Genomic DNA, 22,637 nt, shown 5'->3' with positions numbered 1-22,637 from the left:
AGTATCTTGTAATTCAAGTATTTAGTCTTTGAAAATCAGTTTGCTATTCCTGTTGGTTCTCACCTATAGTAACTTTTCTGGTGTGCTTTAAAAAAATAACTATCTTTGCAGGGGAAAAAAAAAATGTAGAAGTAACAAGGGAGATTAAAAAAAAAAGTCCCTGCCTCCAAAAAGGATTTCATTCACTTCTGTCATACTTCTGGAGTACAGGATCATCTTAAGCCAGGTTCAAGGCTTGAATTTTTCTGAGCTCCCAGGCTACAAATCCCTGGGAGGATCTGATTTCTGATCACCTCTGGAAACGATAGCCCTTTGGCATGCTAGCTTTTTATGGGAAATGTTTAATAGTCTATTCATTGTATGTGGGCTCTGGGTTTTGATTCTGTCCCATTCAACATTGGGTGAAGTCTAATTGGCTAGAATCAAATGTGGTTTGCCATTAGATCAAATGTGGTTTCCAGGCATCTGTGCTCCATTTCTCCCTGAATTCTTGTTTATCTTCGCTTTTGGCCTAAAGACATTTTTAATAATTTGTCAGTTCTTGAATGCTTCCAGAAATCTTTTTGCTTGTATTTTATCCAGAAATGTTGGCTTCTTGCAGCAGGAGGATTCACACAGAGACAAAATAACTTAGTCCATCATTAAGAGAAATCGGAAGTCTCACTCACTGTTTCCCCTATTGAACTTCCAGCACTTCCAAAACCTCATTAGTTCATCACCTCGGGCATTTCTAAGTGCTAGCCTCTTTGCCTAGAAATACTGCTTTCTTTCCTAGACCTCACTGACCTCTTCTGGCTAGCTGTTCATTCTTCTCTGACTCCCGAGGCTTTGTTAAATCCTATCTCTCCATGATTCCACAATCCCCAATGCTTCTCCTTCCCAGCACTGTCTAGGAAGCTGCTAGTTACATTGCTCTGCAAGGGCCAGACCCTGTACATCTCTCAACTACTTAGGAGGCAGTATATTGCAGTGGGTAAGAGTGTGGCACCTGGAACCAGAGCAGGTTTGAATCCCGATGTGACCTTCTTTGTGCCTCGGTTTTTGAATCTGCAAAACAGAATAATACAAGGCTGTGTTAATGCTCATGAAAAATGGTTAGAATTGTGCCCATACAGAGAAGGTTCTCCTAAGTACTGGCCAACTTTATTATCAATGTCTTACCTCATAGCACTTGTCAGGCACCTGATTATTGAAATGTTTATATACTTTTATGAATCAACATGATGATTTCCAAGCAGCTCTGACTTGGTGAGGTGATTTGCCTGAGCCACTGTCTACCCCTTAATGGCCCATCCACCGTAATTTCTTTGAACCCACTATGAATCAAGAAGCCTAATCCACCAGCTGTCTTTTCCCTCAAATCTGTCCACTAAGGACCGCCAGGTTGCTGGGAGGGAATAGTCTAGAGCAAAGACCACTGAACCAGGACTGAGGTGATTTTTCATCCTAGCTCTACACCTGCCTTGCTGTGGGACCTCAGGAAAATAGCTTCATTTTACAGAACTCCTTCCGCATATCCTACTCCACTCCTGTGGTCCCCTGGACTGCTCGGTCTATAATAATGCCCTCTTCTACCAATGGCTCAAAACCAACCTGTTCTCTAAGACACACCACAAATGCCAACTCTTGCACAGGGTACACTTCTAGATGACTGCTCTGTTTCTAACTCACAGTTGTAATTCAGCCGTTAGCACAGTAAACTTATACAATCATTTGTTGGAATAACTCACTTGAACTTTAGAGTAAATGTGAACCAATCAACTGTCTTTTTCAATTGTTTCCCACTTGATAAATGGAAACTTTACCCAAAGAGACCAGATGAAGCTTTAAATTCCAAAGCTTTAAGTCAAGCAGGCTTCTCGCTTGCATAAACATACATACCCAGGAATGCTGTGGGTTCGGAACACCATCACACAAGCAGGCACTGCTTGTTGATGTGTGCGAGTCACACTTGGGCTTTCGTTAACATGTTTTCACCTCATTCCTCACATTCATGACTAATTTCCACAAAGGGAAAAACATAACGTGCACAGCAACCCAAAGTATGTTCTAAGCCTTTTGAAACCAAGCTATATTATATACTGGCACAGTCCATACACTAATACAAAAATGATAAAAACAAAACAAATCTCATATCTGAATTAATTACTCTGTTTTTACTTATCACCAGAATACAATAAAAGTATTTGAAAGCTACATCACTAGTTGTTCTTAATGAGGTCTCCTTTGTCCATGTCCGAATGAGAGAACTAGGTGACTAGGAAGAGGTCTGATGGGAAAAACCTGAAGATTCTATCCTATACTTCAGCAGTACTGCAGATCACCACAGAGGTTTTGGGAGAGGAGCTCAGAAACAAAGGTTTGCTTTATAGATAGCTTGGTTTTGACAGCAATGTTTTGCAGCCAGTGGGGAGAACGGGTAGAGAAAAAAGAAGTTGCAAATGGCTAGGAAGAATATGAGTTACCAAGCAAAGAATTCAAGAAGAAAGCTGTAGGATTATATCAACTTCAAATGAGAAGTCCACTAGTGATACCTGGCTTTGGAGATGGGTAGTGTCTTTTCTTTGAGCCTTTTTTTTTTTTTTAAAGGTTTTATTTATTTATGGGGTGCCTGGGTGGCTCAGTCAGTTGGGCATCTGCCTTTGGCTCAGGTCATGATCCCAGGGTCCAGGGTTCGAGCCCCACATTTGGCTTCCTGCTCTGGGGGATGGGGAGAGCTCTCCCTCTGCCCCTTCCCACTTGTGTTCTCTCAAATAAGTAAAACCTTAAAAAAAGAAAAAAGATTTTATTTATTTATGAGAGAGCACAAGCACGTGCACAAGCAGGGAGGGAGGTGAAGGAAGAAGGCCAAGTGGACTCTGTGCTGAGTGAGGACCCTGACCTAGGGCTTGATCCCAGGACCCTGAAATCATGACCTGAACCAAAGTCAGACAACACTTAACTGACTGAGCTGTCCAGGTGTCCTGACCCTCTTTAGTTTAAAAAAAAAAAAAAAAAAAAAAAAAAGCATGTCAGCATATTGGAGGAGGGTGAGGGGGGGCACCTTCCCAGATGTTTGGCATGAATCTTTTAATGCAAGAAGCTATTCCTCCACTAAAGCAAGTTTACTTCACAATTGGGACCTTTTACTGAAGAATGGAGGCAAGTGGTCACACCTAGTGTGCTGCCCAACAGGATGGTGTTTGCAGCAAAGCTGGAGGCTACCTGAAAGCAATAGTAGGAGCACAAACTGAACAGGAGGCCCTGGAGGCCAAATTAGCACCTGATTCCAACAAGAGAAATCCATCAGCTGGGATCCGTCAAAGCAAAACCTTTCAGACAGACACAGATGCTATAGAGGCTCTATGGCAGATAGGAAAATACCAGTCACAGTGCCCACTGTGGAGCACATGGGGGCGGGGATGCTAACTGCTCTCTTGACATTAGAGCTTCCCTATGTCTAACTGACCTCATTAAGTATTCACTCTTTAAGGGGACCTTTTCCTTTCTTTGGCATAAACGCTAGTCAGCTGCCGCTCCCCACACTAGTCAGCACTTAGTCCTGAGTCCACATGGGTAGGTGAGACCTACCCTTGGTAGGTGGGAGAAAGACCATCTCACAGCATCACAAGTTTCCAAGAGGAGCTAACAGAGGACTGCAGCACTGAGCAGCATTACCCCCTCCCCACCCGCCACCCCGCAAGCAACACAGCAGGGACAGGGAATCACTGGTACAAGCCCTGCTATGTAGAACCTGCCCCAACAGACTAGGAAAACCCCTTTGCTGCCAACTCAGAAAACACTGCTACTGCCACGGGACCAGGAATCACTTGCTGACGTGTGAGGGTCTGGCTTCCAGAGCTGCTGCTGGCCCCAACTTCACTATTTCCTGGTCTTACCACAGCACACCCTCTGCAACTACTAGGAATTTACTAGGTAAACTAGTAAACTACTTTTTACCTCCAAAGTCCTGACGCAAAGATGACTGTGGCTACACACAGACTTATAAACACAAGGTCCTTCTGCCAAGAAAGAAAAACCCTTTGAAATGGGGCTATATTTACAAATTTTATTATTTTTTTATCCCAAAAATACATATAAATGAAAACCTGCTATTCAAATGCAGGGAGGCCTTCGCCTATAATGTAGTATCACATTTACATCACAAAACATTCTCATATGAAAATCAGTATGCAGCTCTTTCACTCACACTTTTATGTATACACACACACACACACCCACACACACACCACACACACACAGTGTATGTAAGTAGTTACGACTCTGCTACTTACACATATTCCTCTGTGGAAAATTAGGAAACAGGGCAACTCCCTTGCTTCTCGGCCTTGGGAAAGTAAATACAACCTCTCTGAACATTTTCTAAAAAGATGAAACGCGTCAACTATACAACCTCCTTTACACATATACATACGTTGTTAGAATAAAGCAAGGACCGTGCTACATGAACGACACTGTTTTGCAAATAAGGAAAGAGAGAACATTTGAATAAAAATGCAAAAGTGAACAGATACGATGATCAAAATGGTTATGTACATGCTTTATGGAGAAATCGGAATTCTCTCACAGGAAACCAATCCATGACCCATTTCAACCTCTCGACGTTAGATCAGCATCCACTGGCAGGAGCCAGGATCCTCCTGCCCAGTCGCAGCTTCAGCTCGTCCCATAAAGCATCTGTTTAAGTCCAACAGTTAATAATGAGGTCATGTGGTAAGTTCCCACCCCCCAAAAATGAAGTGCAAAATCAACTTCTGTGACTCAAGAGCTCAACCAGGTTAAAGCTTTGGTATATAATGGAGGCTGTTTTGGTGACAACCAAAGCTTAGTAAGATTCTCTGTATTGGGGTTTGCCCCAAAAACAAAAAAACAAAAACAAACCCAGTCCACAAAGCTTAACACCTATATAAATAAAGTAACTGTACAACGAGAACAAGCCACGATTCCCCTTGAGCCAAGGGTCTGTGGTTTCCTAGGAAGCAGTTCTGAAAGCACCAAGGACAGCCACGATGCTTCTACTGCAACACGATGTGTTGGTGAGACTGTTCTGAAAACAAATGCCCACAGGCAAGGGGCTGATGTGCCACAGAATAAAGTTCAACCAAACAGAAGTCAGTTTTCTTATGCTATAACATAAGGTGGTCAGCAACAGAGCGAAGACTTAAGGCAATAAGAGGCATTAACAGAGAGCACCGTGGTGCTCTCTGACTCAATCCCAAAACCTTTAAAGAAAGAAAAGGTCTCTCGAGAGTTTGGGCTGCTTCCGAGATTGCTAGCTGTCAGATACTTCCTCCTCCTCTTCATCATCCTCATCTTCTTTCCTGTCTACTTCAGAGGTGTCAGAGGACTCGTGAAGCAGGACATACTCTCTGCTGCTGAACCCAAATTTAAGTACATCCTTTTCCTTTAGTTCATAGTATCTCTGTGGCTCAATGCGCTTGTTGTTCAAGAACGTTCCATTGCCTGAGCCAAGGTCAATGATGTAGGGCTTCACCCTTCGGCCAACTGTCCCATCAGCACGGGTATATTCCACAAGCCTAGCAGAGATAAAAGAGAAACTAATGAGCAAAATCCCACCTGGGACCATCTGGCATTTTGCTAACACAGCCTATGTGATGTAAATTATTTGGCTTGAACGCAATTCAAGTTCAAACTCTAGGAAAGCAAGGGGAAGGTATGGCTTGGATCTGGAAATTGGGAGTGTTAAATATACTCAGAAGAAAAGGCAGGAACTGGTTGCTGAGGGAGTAGAGGAGAGAAATTCATGGTATATCAAAAGCTTAAAGTCAGAATCTAGGACCTCTTGCCATGATTAAGAAAATACACTTTTGTGATGTTTATATTCAAGATGATGCTTTCACCTTTATTTGAACATATTTTAGCTCCTGTCCCAATGGGAATAAAGCAGTGGATTTTAACTTCAGAGTCAAGGGAGCTAACTTTGAACCAGATCATTTACTAGGCTCTGCTGAGCTTCAATCTTCTCACCCGTCCAATGGGGATATTAACAGCTGACCTATCCTCCTCGTAGGAGTGCTGTGATGATCAAACAGTAACAGATGTCTACACAAACGGTCAAATACAGCTTAGTGGACACACATGCCAGCCACTCTCAGGTACGCTTCCATTTAACTCCCCAAATAGCCCTTTGAGGTAGGGAGAAACAGGTACAGAGAGTGGCTTGCCGCAGGCCAAACCCCTGGGAAGTGGCAGTGGCAGGATTCAAAATCTGGATCTCTGACACCAAATGTGATGCTTTTAGACACATGTAAGTGATAATCCAAAGGGCAGTTAGATTCATAAACTTAATACAAAGATTAGATCAGCGGAACATGGGATTCTTCTGCACACACGTGTATACAAATGTTAGTAATCCTGAGACTCTCGGCTTCTGCCCACGCCTCTGGTTCTTCCTGCAAACGTGTACTCACCGATACTGAAAGACAGCGTGCTGCTTTGAGCAGGAGGGATGATCGATCGGGATGTCCGCTATGCGGCGGTGCCGGCCTAAGAGATAGGCGCTCTGCCGATGGATGTACATGACAGGAAGCACCTCGTCATTTTTAAAGGGGTAGAGGCGCCATCGTTTCTTGGGGATACGTGCTTCTGGGGGCTCACTATACTTAATGACAACACCCCGGAAGGTGTTGGTGTCCTCGAGAAGTGCCCCGGAGAGTTCAAAGCTTGGCTTTTCTTTAGCGGGTGGCTCTTTGTCTTTATTGTTACCCCCAGGTCGGGGAACCGACCCCTGAGACTCATTACCACTAGCGCTAACTTCGTTCTTCTGGCGATTCTCCCGTCTTCGGGCGTTGTAAAACTCCCGCTCTATGTCCTGAGCCTGTAGATTCTGAACATCTCGGTCCCGTCCCTGAGCCTGTCCACTCCCGGGCCTCTCATTAGAGCTTCTCCTCTGGTGAGAATGGCCCCGGTGTCTGTCGCGGTCACTGTTTCTAGCTCGCCTGTGTTCCTGGCCTGATGATTCCCGGTGCTGCCGTTCCTCCCGTCCTCTCCGGGTATGATCCTCACGTTCCTGAAATTCAAACAGATCCAGTAAATGAGAGGCAGTCCACACTCTGTCAACAGATGCATTCAAAAAGCCATTTGTGATTTGGTCTTTGGCATTCAGAGCAAAATGTCCCACAGAAATCAGGTTAGCAGTGGTGGTTGTATTCCCTTGCAAGGCTCCACACACTATTTCCATAGTCACCTGACTACAGCTCTAACACCGCAAGTCCAGGTTCAGAGCCCTAGAAACTAGAGGAGCTACAGGCACACTCACAGGGAAGCATACAGATAAAACAGAACGAATGGAATTAAGTAGTCATGTACAAGATAAACATATAAAGATAAACAGCTAGTTTTCTCTTATGACAAAAATGAAAATGTAATTAATTTTAAAATATCTCATTTCAACAGTAACAAAAATTATTCAATACCAAGGAAGATACTTCAGATATATGTAAGACATATAAGAAGAAACTTGTAAAAATTTATTGATTTTTTTTAAGATCTGAAAAAAATTAATAAACATCATGGTTTCTTGAAAAACAGTATTGAAAATCAGCTTTGCAAAAACTGCAACACATAACATCTATTAATATATCAATAATAAATCGGTAAGACAATTCAAGAGAAAAAAATGGGCAAAGGATATTAACAATTTTTCTAAGAAGTATCTAATGAACACACAAATATAGTAAACTTATCCTTACTAATAACCAAAACATCAAAGATCAAGAGAAAGCCCTGCACGCTATGAACAAGGCCACCCTACCTAGAAAGGATAAAGAGGATCTGAGCACTGAGATCTCACCACCTCCCCTACTCCCAGGGCTTCTCCCTGCTACACACACAGGGGTCAAGTGCAGGCTTGCTTACCCAGAGCAGGACTCAGTTTTTCTAGACTTCCTAACTTCCAAAGACAAGCATCAAGAGGGAGCCTCAGACTCACATCCTTCCTACCTTAAGGAACTCACAAGCTTGCCACCACCACCTACCAGAACTAATGTCATTATGCCCTTTATCCCTGATTAAATGAGTCACTAAAAGAAGTCCCAGACTCCAAGTCATCATTCCCACCTCCCCCATATCCTAATCCCCATAAGGTTCTGTATATCCACTATTCCAATGACCAATTAATCCTCAGTCCTCACTTTAAAGAGGCGCAGACTGTGGCGCCTGGGTGGCTCAGTCGGTCAAAACGCCCGACTCCTGATTTTGGCTCAGGTCATGATTGTAGGGTCATAAGACTGAGCCCCATGTCAGGCTCCACGCTCAGTGGGAACTCTGCCGGAGATTCTCTCTCCTGCTGCCCGCCCCCCCAACCCCTGTCACACAGGGTAAATAAATAAAGATGGGTAGACCAGGCAAAATTAGTAAGAACTATGGAAAAGGATAGGACAAATTATATAGCCAGATGACACAAAATAACTAAGATTTCAATTATTGGTTAAGTAGGATAATATATATAATATGGTTCCTTAAAAAAAAAAAAAGATTTATTTATTTATTTATTATTTATTTATTTGAGAGAGCAAGAGAGAGAGATCACAAGTAGGCAGAGAGGAAGGCAGAGAGGGAGGGGGAAGCAGGCTCCCCGCTGAGCAGGAAGCCTGATGTAGGGCTCAATCCCAGGACCCTAAGATCATGACCTGAGCTGAAGGCAGAGGCTTAACCCACTGAGGCACCCAGGCTCCCCAATATGGTTCCTTTTTTAAAATTCTTTTAGAAGATTTTATTTATTTGAGAGGGAGAGAGAGAAAGCTGAAGCAGCAGGGAGGGGCAAAGGGAAAAGCAGGCTCCCTGCTGAGCAGAACCCTTAAAATGGGGCTGGATCCCATGGGATCCTGACCCAAGCCAAAGGCAGATGCTTAACTGACTGAGCCACCCAGGTGCCCCATGGTTCCTTTTTTTTTAATTGAAAATTTTGCATGGAACACACACAGAGATACATACTAAAACATAAAGGAAAAAAGGAGAATGTAAGTATAAGAGAGCCGTGAAATATAAATATCAAACTATTAACATGGTTGCCTCTGGGGACTTAGATGATTTTTTTCTTTTTTTGGGAGGGAGAAGGGAGCCTGCAACTTTGGGGATAATGGGAAAAGTAACCATAAACTATAGATCCCATACTCTCACTTTTTACTTTATACACTTTTATATATCTCTGTGTTATTACAATGAGCACACAATCAAATTTATTTTTTAAATGGTGGGTCAGGTGTGGAGAAGAGAATGCCTGCAAGCACAAATCAGGCTTAAGTCAGAGGCTCTGTGTATTCCTCCTTAGGATTAACCCATGTGAAAGTCACTCAGTGTCAACTGCCTGTCAAGCCCTTTTGCTTGAGAGCCATTTCCAAGTTTCCAACTGGAAATCAATTTTTCTAATTAACACACACAAAAATTAGCTTTTAAAGAGATAACTTAATGTCAGAAGAGAAGTTAACATACATAAACAAATGAAGACACATCAAAACAATAATAAACACAGAAAAGTTCCATTTTAGGCACGCCTGGGTGGCTCAGTCGGTTAGGCTTCTGGAGTCAGGCTCTTTGCTCAGCAGAGCCTGCTTCTCCCTCTGCCTACTGCTCCCCCTGCTTATGCTTGCTATTTCTTTCTCTCTCTCTCTTTGACAAATAAATAAATAAATAAATAAAATATTTTTTTTTAAAAAAAAAAGCTTCATTCTAAAAGTCCCAGAACTTACTGTAAAAGGTTCATTTAGAAACTGCAGGTAGGGAGCTGCCAGTTGTACAGTGGAAAAAAAACAAAAACCAAAAAACGAAAGACCTCACCCTGGTGGTATGGCTCTGGGAGCTGCATTCTGAGAGAGCTAAAGCAGGGCCTGATCAATTCACACTGCACACCACCAAGGCTGTCTGGCTTTCTATCTTTAAGATACTAGGAAGCTGGTCCACAGTCTCTCAAAAAGTAACAGGAAAATCCATTTTTTTAATGTCTATTTGCACACTGTAACAAAGTCTCTTTAAAAACTCGGAATGCTTGTCTCTCAAGTTTGAGGGACAAGCAAGGGTGTCCCTTCTCACTACTCTCATTCGACACAGTGCTAGAAGTCCTATTTAGTACAATAAGACAAGACAAGGAAATACAATGCATAGAGATTATAATGGAAGAAATGAAACTCCTTATGTAAAAATATGATTGTCTATGTAAAAAAAAAAAAAAAATCCCAAGAAATCTACAAAAAACCTTCCTGGACTAAATCAGCTGAGTTCAATGAGGTCACAGGATATAAGTAAGAAAAACACAGAAAAATAAAAAATCAATTCTATTTCTATAGATTAGCATCGAACATATGGACCAAAACTTTAAAATATCACTTATAATCACTCCCCCAAAGAATAAACTTCATGTAAATCTAATAAAATATACATAGAACGTAAGTGCTAAAAACTATAAACGCTGAAGAAAAAAACAAAGATCTAAATAAATGACTTAAACAGTGCTCATGGACTGGAAGATTTGATATGATAAAAAGCCAATTCTTGGCCGCCTGGGTGGCTCAGTGAGTTAGGCCGCTGCCTTCGGCTCAGGTCATGATCTCAGGGTCCTGGGATCGCGTCCCGCATCGGGCTCTCTGCTCAGAAGGGAGCCTGCTTCCTCCTCTCTCTCTCTCTCTCTCTCTGCCTCTCTGCCTACTTGTAATCTGTCTGTCAAATAAAATAAATAAAATCTTTAAAAAAAAAAAAAAAGCCAATTCTTTGGGCACCTGTGTGGCTCAGTCAGTTAAGTGTCTACCTTTGGTTCAGGTCATGATCCCACAATGAAAGAAGTACCTGGCTGGCTCAGGTGGTAGAACATGGGACTCTAGAATTCACGCCCCACGATGGGCGTGGAGCCTACATAAAATGAAAAATAAATAAAACGTAAATAAAATTACAATGAAGTATCATTACACATCTACTAGAATGGCTGAAACAAAAAATGTCAACACCAAATGTTGGTGAGGATGCAGAGAAATGGCTGGTTTCACGCACAATACAGGTGGGAATCGTAGGATGGTACAGTCACTGTTAAGGGCTGAATAGTGTCCCCCCAAAATTCATATGTCACGGTCCCAACCACCATCCTCAGAATGTAACCATTTTTGTGTTATCTTTTCTTTCTTTTTCTTTTTTTTTTTTTTTTGCTTTTGTTTTTGCTTCTTATTGAGGTAAGGTCTTAAAAGACGTGATTAAGTTAAGATGACAGCAAGGCCTTAATCCAGTAGGACTGGTGTCCTTGTATGAAGAGGGAGAGACACCAAGGGTATGAGCCCACAGAGGAACGGCCATGTGAGGTCACAGACAGGAAGGTAGCATTTGCAAGCCAAGGAAAGAAGCCTCAAGAGAAACAAAACCTGCTGACATCTTCATCTGGGACTTTAGCCTCCAGAGTTGTGAGAAAATTAATTTGTTGTTTAAGGTACCCACTTTGTTATGGAAGCCCTAGCAAACTACTACAGCCACTAGCATACAACCTAAGAACTGTACTCCTGGGCATTTACCCCAGAGAATGAAGATATGTTCACACAAAAACCTATACACAACTGTTATACAGCAACTCTACATATAATAGCCCCAAACTGGAAACAGTTCTTTTGTGGGCAAATGGTTAAATCCATGTCACTGAGTATCACTCGGCAATAAAAGAAATGAACTATTACTGACAGATACAACAACCTGAATGAATCTCCAAAGAATTATGCTGAGTGAAAAGAGCCAATCTCTAAAGGATACATGTATGATTCTATTGACATAATGTTCTTTTTAAAAAAAAATATTTTACTTATTTATATGACAGAGAGAGAGAGAGAGAGATCACAAGTAGACAGAGCAGGAGGCAAAGAGAGACGGGAAAGCAGGCTCATGCCGAGCAAAGAGCCTGATGCAGGGCTTGATCCCAGGACCCTGAGATCATGAACTGAGCCGAAGGCAGAGGCTCAACGCACTGAGCCACCCAGGCGCCCCTGACATAATGTTCTTGAAGTGACAACGCTATAGATACAGAGAACAGATTAGAAGTTGCCAGGACTTGAGGAGTAAGGGTGAGAGAGAAGTGGGTGAGACTACACAAGGACAACATGATGGATCCTCGTGATGATAGAAATGTTCTGTATCTTGACTACAACAGTGTCACCTGTGATATTGTACTGGAATCCTGTAAGACGTCCCCAGTGGGAAAAACAGTAAAGAGTATACCTCTGTATTTTTCTTTTTAACCACTGAACGTAAACCAACAATTACCTCAAAAATTAAGTTTAAAAAACCAAACAAAGAAAACAAAAACCCATTTCTAGAAAAATCCATTACAGTACACGTAAACACACATGATTACGTGTTTGTCAGGATGGGAGGAGGTTCTAGATTTGGACCTGGTATCAAAACATCTCAATCCACTTACCTGCTTCACTTTGACTGTTGAGTGGTGAGGGCTTCGGCTTCTCTTACTCCGAGGAGACTTGCTTCTTCTCCCTGAGGACTTGTTTTTCTTTTTGGCTGGGGACCTTTTCAGAGCATGGTACACACAGGGTTTTATCTCAATTTCCCTTCCCCCAAATAAATTCACTTCAAGTAACAGGCTTACCTACTAACACAAACAGCACATTTGGGAAGGGCTCTGCTTTTCACATTAAAGGAAGCGAGCACTTCACTCTCCAGCCCTGACGTCTACCTTGAGTTCCAGACCCACATACATGGCTATCTACTAAACCTTCTCACAAAGCATAACTCTTGCTTTCTCCAACCCCTCAAAACCCTTTCCTCCCTCAGTCTCTGCCATCTCAGTAACCACCTTCCAGCCTGCTCCTCAAGACAAAAACCTGGAAGACGCCCTAACTCTTTTTTTCCCCTCACCCCCAATAGCTCCCCACTCCCTCCCCCAACAACCACATTAATCCATCAGTGAGTTCGGCAGCTCTATCTCCTCCCTCTCCCACCTCACTCCTACGACTCTCTTGATTACCGGATAATTTCCCCCCATGTCTAGAACAATCACATTAATTCTGCTTCAGGTTCTTTGAGCGCATTGTTTCCTCAGCCCGATCCTTAAGAGGCAGGATTAGTCTTATCATTTGGGTCTCAATTCAAATGGCACCTTTTCAGGGAGCCCTTCTCTCACTTCCCTTCGAACTCCATCACTTGCCTGTTTTAACCTCTTCTTTAACCTAATACTTGTTACTAACTGAAACTATTTTCTTTATCCGCTTACTATTTTGTCTCAAGGTGAGAGCGCATCAGTTTCCCCAGGGCAAAGACCACTGCTCACCCTTGAGGCCCCTGTACCTAGGACACTCTTTAGCCCGCAGTAAAAACTATGTTGAAGGAATCAATCAACGAATCCAGCAAGAGATAATTTTCCTTTCAAATCTCTACCAGGTAGATCGCCTAAGCTCTCAACGTGGAAAACTTTTGGGGCAGATAACTGGAAAACAAAGCCGGCACTCCATTTGCAGGCAGATGGGGAAAATCTTCCATTTCAATTGGATCAGTGCTATCTGCTGGGCCCGTACTCGGCCAAGAGCTGGGCACAGAGATGAAGGGGTGGGATCCTACCCATTAGGCATCAGGCGCTTAACCCAAGTGACAGGTACCAGAGTAAACATTCTTCAGCACAAACCCGACAGGCTCACTTCCATCGCTTTACGATTAAATCCAAGCTGCAGCGCGCGGCATTCAAGGTGTGTTTCTGACGCTAGCCCTGTCTCTTCTCAAGGAGCCAGACCCAAGTCCATCCCGGGCGCCTTCCCACTTACCGGCTACCTCCTCGGGCTCGGTTCCCGCGGTGACCAGGGCGGCCCGGGTCGCCGGCTGGCGGGGACGCGCTACCCCCGGAGGAATCTGGGCGGCGGTGGGCGGGAGGCGCGGCTTCCGGGCTGAGGCGCTCCTGCTTCACCTTCACCACCACCGCCGCCGCCACCACGTCCCCGTCGCGGTGCCTCCGACGGCTCCCCCGCTCCCGCTCGCTCTTTACCTCCTTCATGCTGAGATACGAGCCGAGCGAAGGAAAAACAAGTCCGTTGCGCTCAGCTCCTTGAAGGAAATGACGGCCCTGACCCCGGAACTTCCGCTTCCGGGTGCGCGTTCTCCCAGAAACCCTGGCGGCGGAGATCTAAGCACGTGACAACGGCTCCGCAGCTGGCAGGACCGTAGGGACCCGCTCCGGTGGCGGGAATTTTAAGTGTCAAAAAGAAACTTCGGGGGGGCGCCTGGGTGGCTCAGTGGGTTAAGCCGCTGCCTTCGGCTCAGGTCATGATCTCAGGGTCCTGGGATCGAGTCCCGCATTGGGCTCTCTGCTGGGCAGGGAGCCTGCTTTCCTCTCTCTCTCTCTGCCTGCCTCTCCATCTACTTGTGATTTCTGTCAAATAAATAAATAAAATCTTTAAAAAAAAAAAAAAAAGAAAGAAAGAAACTTCGGGAAACAGCTCCCCTCGAGGCTGTTTGTTGTCGCGTTATTAGTAACTACTAAACACGGAGACAGTCTGAATGCCCAGCAGTAGGAAACTGTTTAGCCAAGGGGCGAATGGTCTGTCTCCTTTCGTAATGCGGTTTACAAGCTCTGTGACCGAGGGAGGAATCCCTGATTTGTTCAACGAAAGAAGCGGGATCAATAATGGTGCGCAAACGGTGATTACACTTGGGCTTGGAAATACGAAGTTAAGAGAGGAGGAAATGGAATCACAGTACTGCCTGTGGGCCAGTCATTAGTATTTCCCTCTATTCTCGAACTTCATGTTATGCTGTCATTTCAACATCTAGTTAAAAACAAACACTTTTTAAACATGTTTTATTTTCAAGTCATCTCTATAGCCAGCGGTGGAGCTCGAACTCACCGTCTCCAGATTAAAAGTCTCACGCTCCACTGACTGAGCCAGACTGGCACCCCCAAAACAAATACTTTTTTAAAACCTGGACCTCCAGGGGCGCCTGGGTGGCTCAGTGGGCTAAAGCTCTGCCTTCCACTCATGTCATGATCTCAGGGTCCCTGGATTGAGCCCCATATCAGGCTCTTTGCTCAGCGGGAAGCCTGCTCCTCCCTCTCTCTCTCTCTCTCTCTCTCTGCCTACTTGTGATCTTTCTCTGTCAAATAAATAAATAAAATTAAAAAAAAAAAATCTGGAGCTCCAGATGCCCTTCTCTGGGGATCTTCTCCAGGCCTTCACTGAGGAGTCACCTGACTCCCATTTTGCTGGCGACAAAACTGGGGGTCAGCGAAGGTGACTTGCCATCTCATTCAAATTGAGAACAAGATGCAGCACAAGGACTCCAGCTCCTGTTTTGCCCGTTTCCAAAAGTATCAAGGCGACCCGGGGAGCGGGAACCCTGATAACGTAAAGCACAAGGAGAATTTTTCGCCAAGGCTGAGCGGAAACTCACGACTGCTGGCCCCGCCCCACTCCGAAGCCCCGCCCAGGCCACGAGGAAGGGGGAGGAGGTTTCCATGGTGACAGCAAACAAGGCGCACACTTGAGGGGCCGCAGCCGGGCTCCTACCCGCGTCGCCGCCATGATTCCCCCTGCAGACTCTCTGCTCAAGTATGACACCCCGGTGCTGGTGAGCCGGAATACGGAAAAGCGGAGCCCCAAAGTAAGGACCCGTCTCACGGGGCGGGGGAGCCCGGGAGCTCCGATGGGGAAAGATCCCTGCGGTGAGGGTCCGGGGTCCAGAGAGACGTGGGCTGCAGCAACTGGGAGCAAAGGGACTTGGGATGGGGGAAGGAACATGGGAGAGCTGTACAAGGAACCCAGATGGGTGACCCCAGAGGGCAGATTTAGGATGAGGAAGAAAGTCACAGAGGTGGATGGGGCTCATTCTTTTTCGTAGTTGTCTGGTCCAGGAATAGATCTGGTAGTGACTGCTCGTTCCATCACTAGAGGGTTGAGCACCCCTGCTGGAAACACTTGTTCCAGGAGAAACAGGTCTTGTACTGGGGTGGCACCGGAGACTCTTCATGGCTTCCTTAAGCTGAGACATAACTTTTGAGAAGACAGATGGAGAAAGTGATCTGGGAAGAGAGGAAGGGTGTTTAGAAGACCTGGGGCAACTCAGAGGGCTTGGGTATGTGGAGTTCAGTGTCTGCCCTAACTTGTCCATTTTTCTCAGGCACGGCCACTGAAAGTCAGCCCCCAGCAGCCTGGACCCTCCGGTCCAGTCCCACAGCCACCAAAGACCAAGCTCCCCTCAACTTCTTCTGTCCCAGATCCTACAAAGCAGGCAGAAGAAATCTTAAATGCCATCCTACCCCCAAGGTAAAAATTTAGGAGCAATGACTGGGAGAAAGCCCAGGCTTTGCTATCCCAGAACTTGGAAATGTAGGAAGAGGCACCTTGTCTCTGCCCCTGGCCAGGATTTCCTCCCAGTAATCCAGCACTCCTAGAGCTTACAGATGGCTGGATCCTGGAAGGGTGGGGGGCAGGGAGACCTCTTCTCTATCATCCTCTTTTCCTGAGTGCTCAAACCCAAGCTCATGACTTTAAATACCATCTATATGCTGATGACTCCCAAATGTGTTTTTCCAGCCCTGTTCTTTTCTCTAAGCTCCAGACCCATATATTTTACTGCTTCCTCATTAGCTTCATGAAGGTGTCTCCTGAGCATCTCAAACTCAGCATGTCCAAACTGAATCACAATGTTCCCCCTCCCAAACTACTCACCCCCAGTCTTCTTTCTCCTAGTGGCTCAGGCCACCCTTCATTCCTTTTGGTCTCTCACATCACACGTCCTACCCTTCATCAAATTATTTTGGCTCTACCTTCAAATTTATATCCCAAATCCAACCACTTTCTGCCCCCTCTGCTTCTGCTGTTTTGTTCCTCATCACTGTTTGTCACCTACATTGGCCTCCTATCTGAAAACCTTGCTTCCATTCCTAAGCCAGATCTTGCCAGTCTTCTGCCAGGAACTCTTTAATGGCTTCCCATGTCCCTCCAACTAAAATCCAAAGTCCTTACAATGACCTGCAAGAGTTAGCATGATCTGGCTCCTCGTATATCCGTGATCTTGTCTCCCATGACTCTCCTTCTGTTCAGGGGGGTGATGCCACAGAGGCCTCTGCTCACTGTCTCTGGACGCTGCTCTGACAGTTGCTGTTCTTACTGCCGAGGATACTCTTCCCCCGACGTCCACCTCATTCCCTTCCATCTCTTTACTCGGGTCTCGCTCAAACATGATTGCCTCAAGGCAGCCTTCCTTGAGAATCCTTATAAAAAAAAAAAAAAAAACCAACCATTTTCCCTTCTTCAACATCCCCCTACCCTGCTTCCTCCTTATCTGACATGCTTTGTTGACTATTTTTATGTAATAAGTTAACAGCACAGTTTCTAAGGCTGTGATGAAAAGAGACTCATCCAAGATGGAAGTCAAAGAAGGCAGGGGAGATTTTTCAGGTGACTCCCTCCTGTCAATAAATGGAAGTTCTCTCCCCACAGTGATTCTTCCCTCAGGCTCCCTTCTTGTGATTCTGGAACCTGGCCATGCCTCTGACATAAGGTTTACTGGGGGGCAGGCCGGTGGCGGGGAGCAAGGAGGCGCATGCCTTCAGGAAGCTCCCCGCTGCACACATTTGCCTCTTTCTGGCTGGCACAAGTTTTATGGTGCCCTGTGTGTCCTACCCCACAAGTCAGTGGGGAATTCTCACTGGCCTTTCTGTTCCAATCAAGCAACAAGGCCCATGAAGCTGCCCTCACTCCACTCATTAGGAGGGTAAGATCTGGAACATGGGTGATGATTTCACAGAGAGCCACAGGAGGGTAGAGATTGCCCAGCTCCCAGGTAGAGGCCCCATGGAGGTGGCTTAGTGGGTGTGGCTATGAAGCCCTGCACTCCTCAGAGAAGAGAGAGGGATGGAAGCTTCTGGTGGGTTGGTGACAGAGCTGCCCCTTGTTCCTGCTCAGGCAGAGGACCCAAAAGGTCAGCTCTGTTCAGGTTCCGGGGCCCCTGTAGCTGTGGGTTTGCTCAGCCCAGCTGTGTCTGTACCACAGGGAGTGGGTGGAGGACACGCAGCTATGGATCCAGCAGGTGTCCAGCACCCCCAGCACAAGGATGGATGTGGTGCATCTCCAGGAACAGCTGGACCTGAAGCTGCAGCAGCGGCAGGCCAGGGAGACCGGCATCTGCCCCGTGCGCAGGGAGCTCTACTCGCAGTGCTTTGGTGAGCAGCCTGGCAGGGGCTGCGGTTGCGGGGCTATGCGGTCTTCTCCTACCTCCTGCCCTTCCCCATAAGCACAGACCCGAGTTCTGAGTACCCCCGAGCCAAAGCCCACCCCATCCTGGAATTGTCTTCTCTCCCACTCCCTGCCCCCCAACCCCAGGAACTGCTAAAGGTGTCCTCGTCCCCCCATCTTCCAGCCAACCTGGACACCTGATTCCTAACCTCTTAGCTAATGGTTAAAGATCAGAACTTCCATTTTAAATCTTTGTAAAAAAAGATTTTTTAAATATTAAGCATGTTAGTTTTTTAATTAGAAAGATTAATGTTCCGTATTTATATCCACCCATCAACATTCAGCCCTTCGCCCAGGAAAATATTTCAGGGTGATTTGCTACTAACCAACAGTCACCAAAGAGTTAAGTGATAGTGTCAAATGGCTGTCCCCCAGCCCACACTCCCTGGCCTGAGTGGACTCTGTCATTCAGACTGCCACCACACTTTGCAGCCAGCAGGCTCCCCTCGGTCTGAGGGTGACTAGGGTTTGCCGGCCAGGTCAGCATCTGTGGGAGAGATGGGTGGGCAAGCTTGGATTCTTACTGTTTGCAGCCCCAAGCCGGTCCAGCCAAAGGGGCACACCGGAGTTCCCAGCTGCTTTAAATTTAAAGTCGTCATCCTCAAACTGAAAAGTCAAATTTCTCGGACTAGTACCCTGGGCTTTCTTTCTGAGGGTGGCTAAGAGGGGCTTTCCGGCTACAAGCAAACCTGAGGCCTCCTGTCTCCCTCTGCCCCGGGCTCGCTGACTGCCTGTCCTCCCAAGTGCTAAATTCAGAGCAGCGGCTATCTGGCAAGGCTCCTGGGTCCTCTGTCCCCAAGTGGAGAGGACACACGCTATGCTGTCCCCAGTAGGAAGGGTGGTGAACCATAGACGTGGCATGGTTTCCCTCCCGCCTGCCCTCCTGAACTCATTGTGTGTGCACTTTGGAAGACGAGCTGATCCGAGAGGTGACCATCAACTGTGCGGAGAGGGGGCTGCTGTTGCTTCGAGTCCGGGACGAGATCCGCATGACCATTGCCGCCTACCAGACCTTGTATGAGAGCAGTGTGGCCTTTGGCATGAGGAAGGCGCTGCAGGCTGAACAGGGGAAGTCAGACATGGAGAGGAAAGTGAGTGGGGTTGACCATGAGGTTTCAGCCCTCTGTGAATTCTTCTGTCAATCTCAGGGCCACAGGGTTGCCATTCCAGATGAAACTCTGGCCTCTGAGGGGGCTCCGGCCATCCTGCCAACGGGGACCCTTGGGTTCAGAGCGGCTGGTCAGCCTGGCGCCGGCAGATCCCACTCCTAGTGGACGTGCTGTACCAGTCACAAACCCCCCACTGGGTGGCAGCACAGACCCTGATAATGTCAGCTTGGACAGCTGTGCCCAGGTCCCCTCCACTGACCCTTGGTGGCAGCCCAGGATGACCCAAATTTCTGTCCTCAGATTGCAGAATTGGAAGCAGAAAAGAAAGATTTGGAGAGGCAAGTGAACGAGCAGAAAGCCAAATGTGAGGCCATCGAGAAGCGGGAGGTTGAGAGGAGACTGGTGGAGGAGAAGAAGCACAACGAGGAGATTCAGTTCCTCAAGCGGACGAACCAGCAGCTGAAGGTGGGCCCCCCCCACCGCCTCCCCCAGGCCCACGCGCTGCCAAGGAGTAAAGGAAGCAGCGGTGGGGATGGGGTGGGGTGGGGAGGGGACGGTGAAGATTTATTATGTATCTTTTCCAGCCATCGGGCTCTGGATTCCCACAACACATCAGCCCGACTCTCCAGTGGAGGGTGTTTTCCCCTTGGAAATAAGTCACCCATCCCCCGGGAGGGGCAGATAGGGCAGAAAGTGGAACTTCTCTCCCATGACAGCATGGGCTGGATCTTTTCAGCAGGCTCTCTTGGGAGGGCTTCTCCCACCTGCGGCCCCTCTGAGGGATAGCCTTTGGGGTGGGCAGGGAAGGCCCTTTGAGAGGGAGAACCATTTCAAATTAGGAACTTTCCCCAGGTGCATGGTCAAGGGAAGGCAGCTGGAGGTGTTTTTCTTCCAAGTCCCTTTGCTTTCACCCAGCCGAGCTGAAGTGGGGCCAGTCCCCTGAAACTCTACATTCTCTGTGGAATCTGAAGTTTCCCTAAGGCTGGGCCCCAGACCAGCATCATCACCTGGGAACTTTCAGAAATACAAACCACTGGGCCCATCCCAGATCTACTGAGTTGGAAACATCGGGGCTGGGGTCCAGCAACCTAACAAGGTCTGCAGCGGAAGTTTGAGGACCGTTGTTCCTAGAGAGCGGACCTGTTCGTGTTTGGTGGTGGTCTCCCATGGCCCTGGCCAGAAGGGCCCCTGGATGCTGTCTCCCTTTCCTCCCTAGTCTCGTGGGAAGTTTACATTCTTGTGATTGGCAGGCTTCTTGGGGCTCCACCAAGGCCAGGCACTTAAGATAAAGACGGGCTTGTATGAACTGCTAGTGCGAGACGACAGATCTTCCTGTTGCTGAGTTTAACGAAGAAAAGCTAGAAACTTCACAGCCAGACATGAAATCTATTTACTTAGCAGCTTCTGAAGCTGCGTGCCTTATCTGCGGTGTTACCTTCACCGTAAGCCCGAGTTCCTCAGTTCCTCCTGCAGTTACCAGCAGCAGGAGCACAGTGGAATACCTTGGCTTCTGACATTTATAAGCAACCTTGTCATCCCCAGGGTGTAGGACTCTTTAGAAGTGAGTTATTTTTATTGGCTCCAAGCTGCACTGCAAATAAAGCAGTGCCTGTAGTCCCCAAGATAGACCTGCTTAAAGAGCTGTCCACACACCATGATAGTAAATTATTTTACTGGCTGCCGGAGGAGCAGAGTAAATAACTCCCAAGCGTGTTAAGCTTTACATACAAGATGGACAGCTCCCTACTTACTGGTAGCAATTTCCTCTAATTGGGTGTCAAGTTGTCTCGGTGGCTGAAAGATGGCTGTTTCCCAAACCTCTCGTCCCAGCACAGAGCTCCCAGGATCCCAACCCAGAGAGCCAGATGTTTACCTTAGCATTTCAGGCCCGAAATCTGAGCCGTGAAAAACCACTATTTCAACAACTTTTATTCAATTTCCTTTTCTATGCTTTATATTCTACACGGAACCATTATCATATGGAAACCAGGACAGCTCTGGTTTCTCCTCCTGCAGCAAGACTGGATGCCAAGCCCGAAACCAGCTAATCTAGGAAATACGGAATTGGGAATGGAGGGGAAAACACTTGGCCAGGCGGCATTGAATTCTTCTTCCCAGGGCTTTCTCACCTCTCAGCTAAAGGCTGCAAGCTTGAAATATTAATGGAGTTTGTTTTTGTTTTTCAGGCCCAACTGGAAGGTATTATTGCACCAAAGAAGTGATCATTTCCACATGGGTCTCGGCGAGCACTGCTACCCCATCCTAAGCCCGTTGTAATAAAAAAAAGCTAGTTTCCTGAGTGAACAGGCCATACCCTCTCCCCAACCCCCAACTACATGTTTGTCAGAAGTCACACGTTGCCCCAGTGGCATGGAACACAAGTCTGGCAGCCAGGCTCCTGGCTGGGCTGTAGAAGGCAGTGCAGCCAACAGTCTCTGTAGGTGGCCAGCCTTGGGATTTGCCAACCCAGAAAGTTAAGCCTTTTGCCATATCCCTTGCAGGTGAAACAACTGCCTTCCCACCACTGCTCCCTCCTACCAACTACTCCTAGCCAAATGGACCGCCTCCCTGTCCCATCTCTGGTCCGTGATGCATCTTGTACCTGACCTTGGGCTGCTGTGGCCTCAGTCTTTCCCTTGAGGTCTTTCACCGTCCCCACCCCAGTGCAGTTGTAGGGACTGCTGCAGGAGCTGTGCGTTTATACTAGGTCATTTTACACCTGCCCACCATACCCACCACAGCCTCTTCCCTAGTCTCAGGCTGCCCAGGTGAGGCAGCAATGGCAGAGTCAAAGCCGCGGCTTCTAACGTCTGTGGGAAAGAAACACAAGCCACGATGTCCGTGAGCTGCCTGCACCTCAGCAGCCCTGAGTTCCTTTGTTCATCTTACTCGGCAGGGAATCACACCGCAACCCTACAGCCCTCTAGCTAGCCTGGAGAGGCACCCAAACCTCACACGCAGGTCTAATTACTCATGAGGAGGCTGCGGCCTGGAGACTGCATTTTACTACTCCTCCCAAGTTCAACCCGGAGTTCAGAGGCCCAGGGTTGCTCCTGGTTCCATAGGCAGTACAGTACGTGAGCAACACAGATCTCTCGTTCAGGGCAGCCCGGAGTGGGCTAGCGCAGCAAGAGGAGTGACTGCCCTCCTTCCTGCAGATGCAGATTGCACGAGGAACACACTTAGGAGGGCACGAGTGTGTCCACTGGGCTATGCTGTCTCCAGTGGCTCAGTACTGCCCTCAGGGGCCAGGAGAGACTCTCTGTAACAGACCTCTAACCTAACATCGTCCCTCTTAAGGCTC

The 22,637-nt window shown here is 46.9% G+C and overlaps 2 protein-coding genes across 2 annotated transcripts; one reads left to right on the top strand and one right to left on the bottom strand.

Moving 5' to 3' along the window:
* Positions 1 to 2,989: 2,989 nt before the first annotated feature.
* SNIP1 (Smad nuclear interacting protein 1) lies at positions 2,990 to 14,066 on the bottom strand. Its single transcript, XM_032361528.1, has 4 exons — positions 13,758 to 14,066; positions 12,407 to 12,509; positions 6,432 to 7,030; positions 2,990 to 5,537 (listed from the first exon to the last, which is right to left on the bottom strand). Exons 1-4 carry the CDS (start codon positions 13,982 to 13,984, stop codon positions 5,273 to 5,275), a joined length of 1,194 nt encoding a protein of 397 aa, XP_032217419.1. The 5' UTR covers positions 13,985 to 14,066; the 3' UTR covers positions 2,990 to 5,272.
* Positions 14,067 to 15,430: 1,364 nt separating this feature from the next.
* On the top strand, positions 15,431 to 22,150 carry DNALI1 (dynein axonemal light intermediate chain 1). The gene is made up of 6 exons (XM_032302204.1): positions 15,431 to 15,588; positions 16,105 to 16,250; positions 17,982 to 18,151; positions 19,137 to 19,315; positions 19,634 to 19,798; positions 21,520 to 22,150. Exons 1-6 carry the CDS (start codon positions 15,508 to 15,510, stop codon positions 21,553 to 21,555), a joined length of 777 nt encoding a protein of 258 aa, XP_032158095.1. The 5' UTR covers positions 15,431 to 15,507; the 3' UTR covers positions 21,556 to 22,150.
* Positions 22,151 to 22,637: the final 487 nt, after the last annotated feature.

Source organism: Mustela erminea, chromosome 10 (assembly GCF_009829155.1).
Source record: "Mustela erminea isolate mMusErm1 chromosome 10, mMusErm1.Pri, whole genome shotgun sequence".
Classification (NCBI taxonomy): Eukaryota; Metazoa; Chordata; class Mammalia; order Carnivora; family Mustelidae; genus Mustela; species Mustela erminea.
This window is presented reverse-complemented; position numbering and strand designations above follow the sequence as displayed.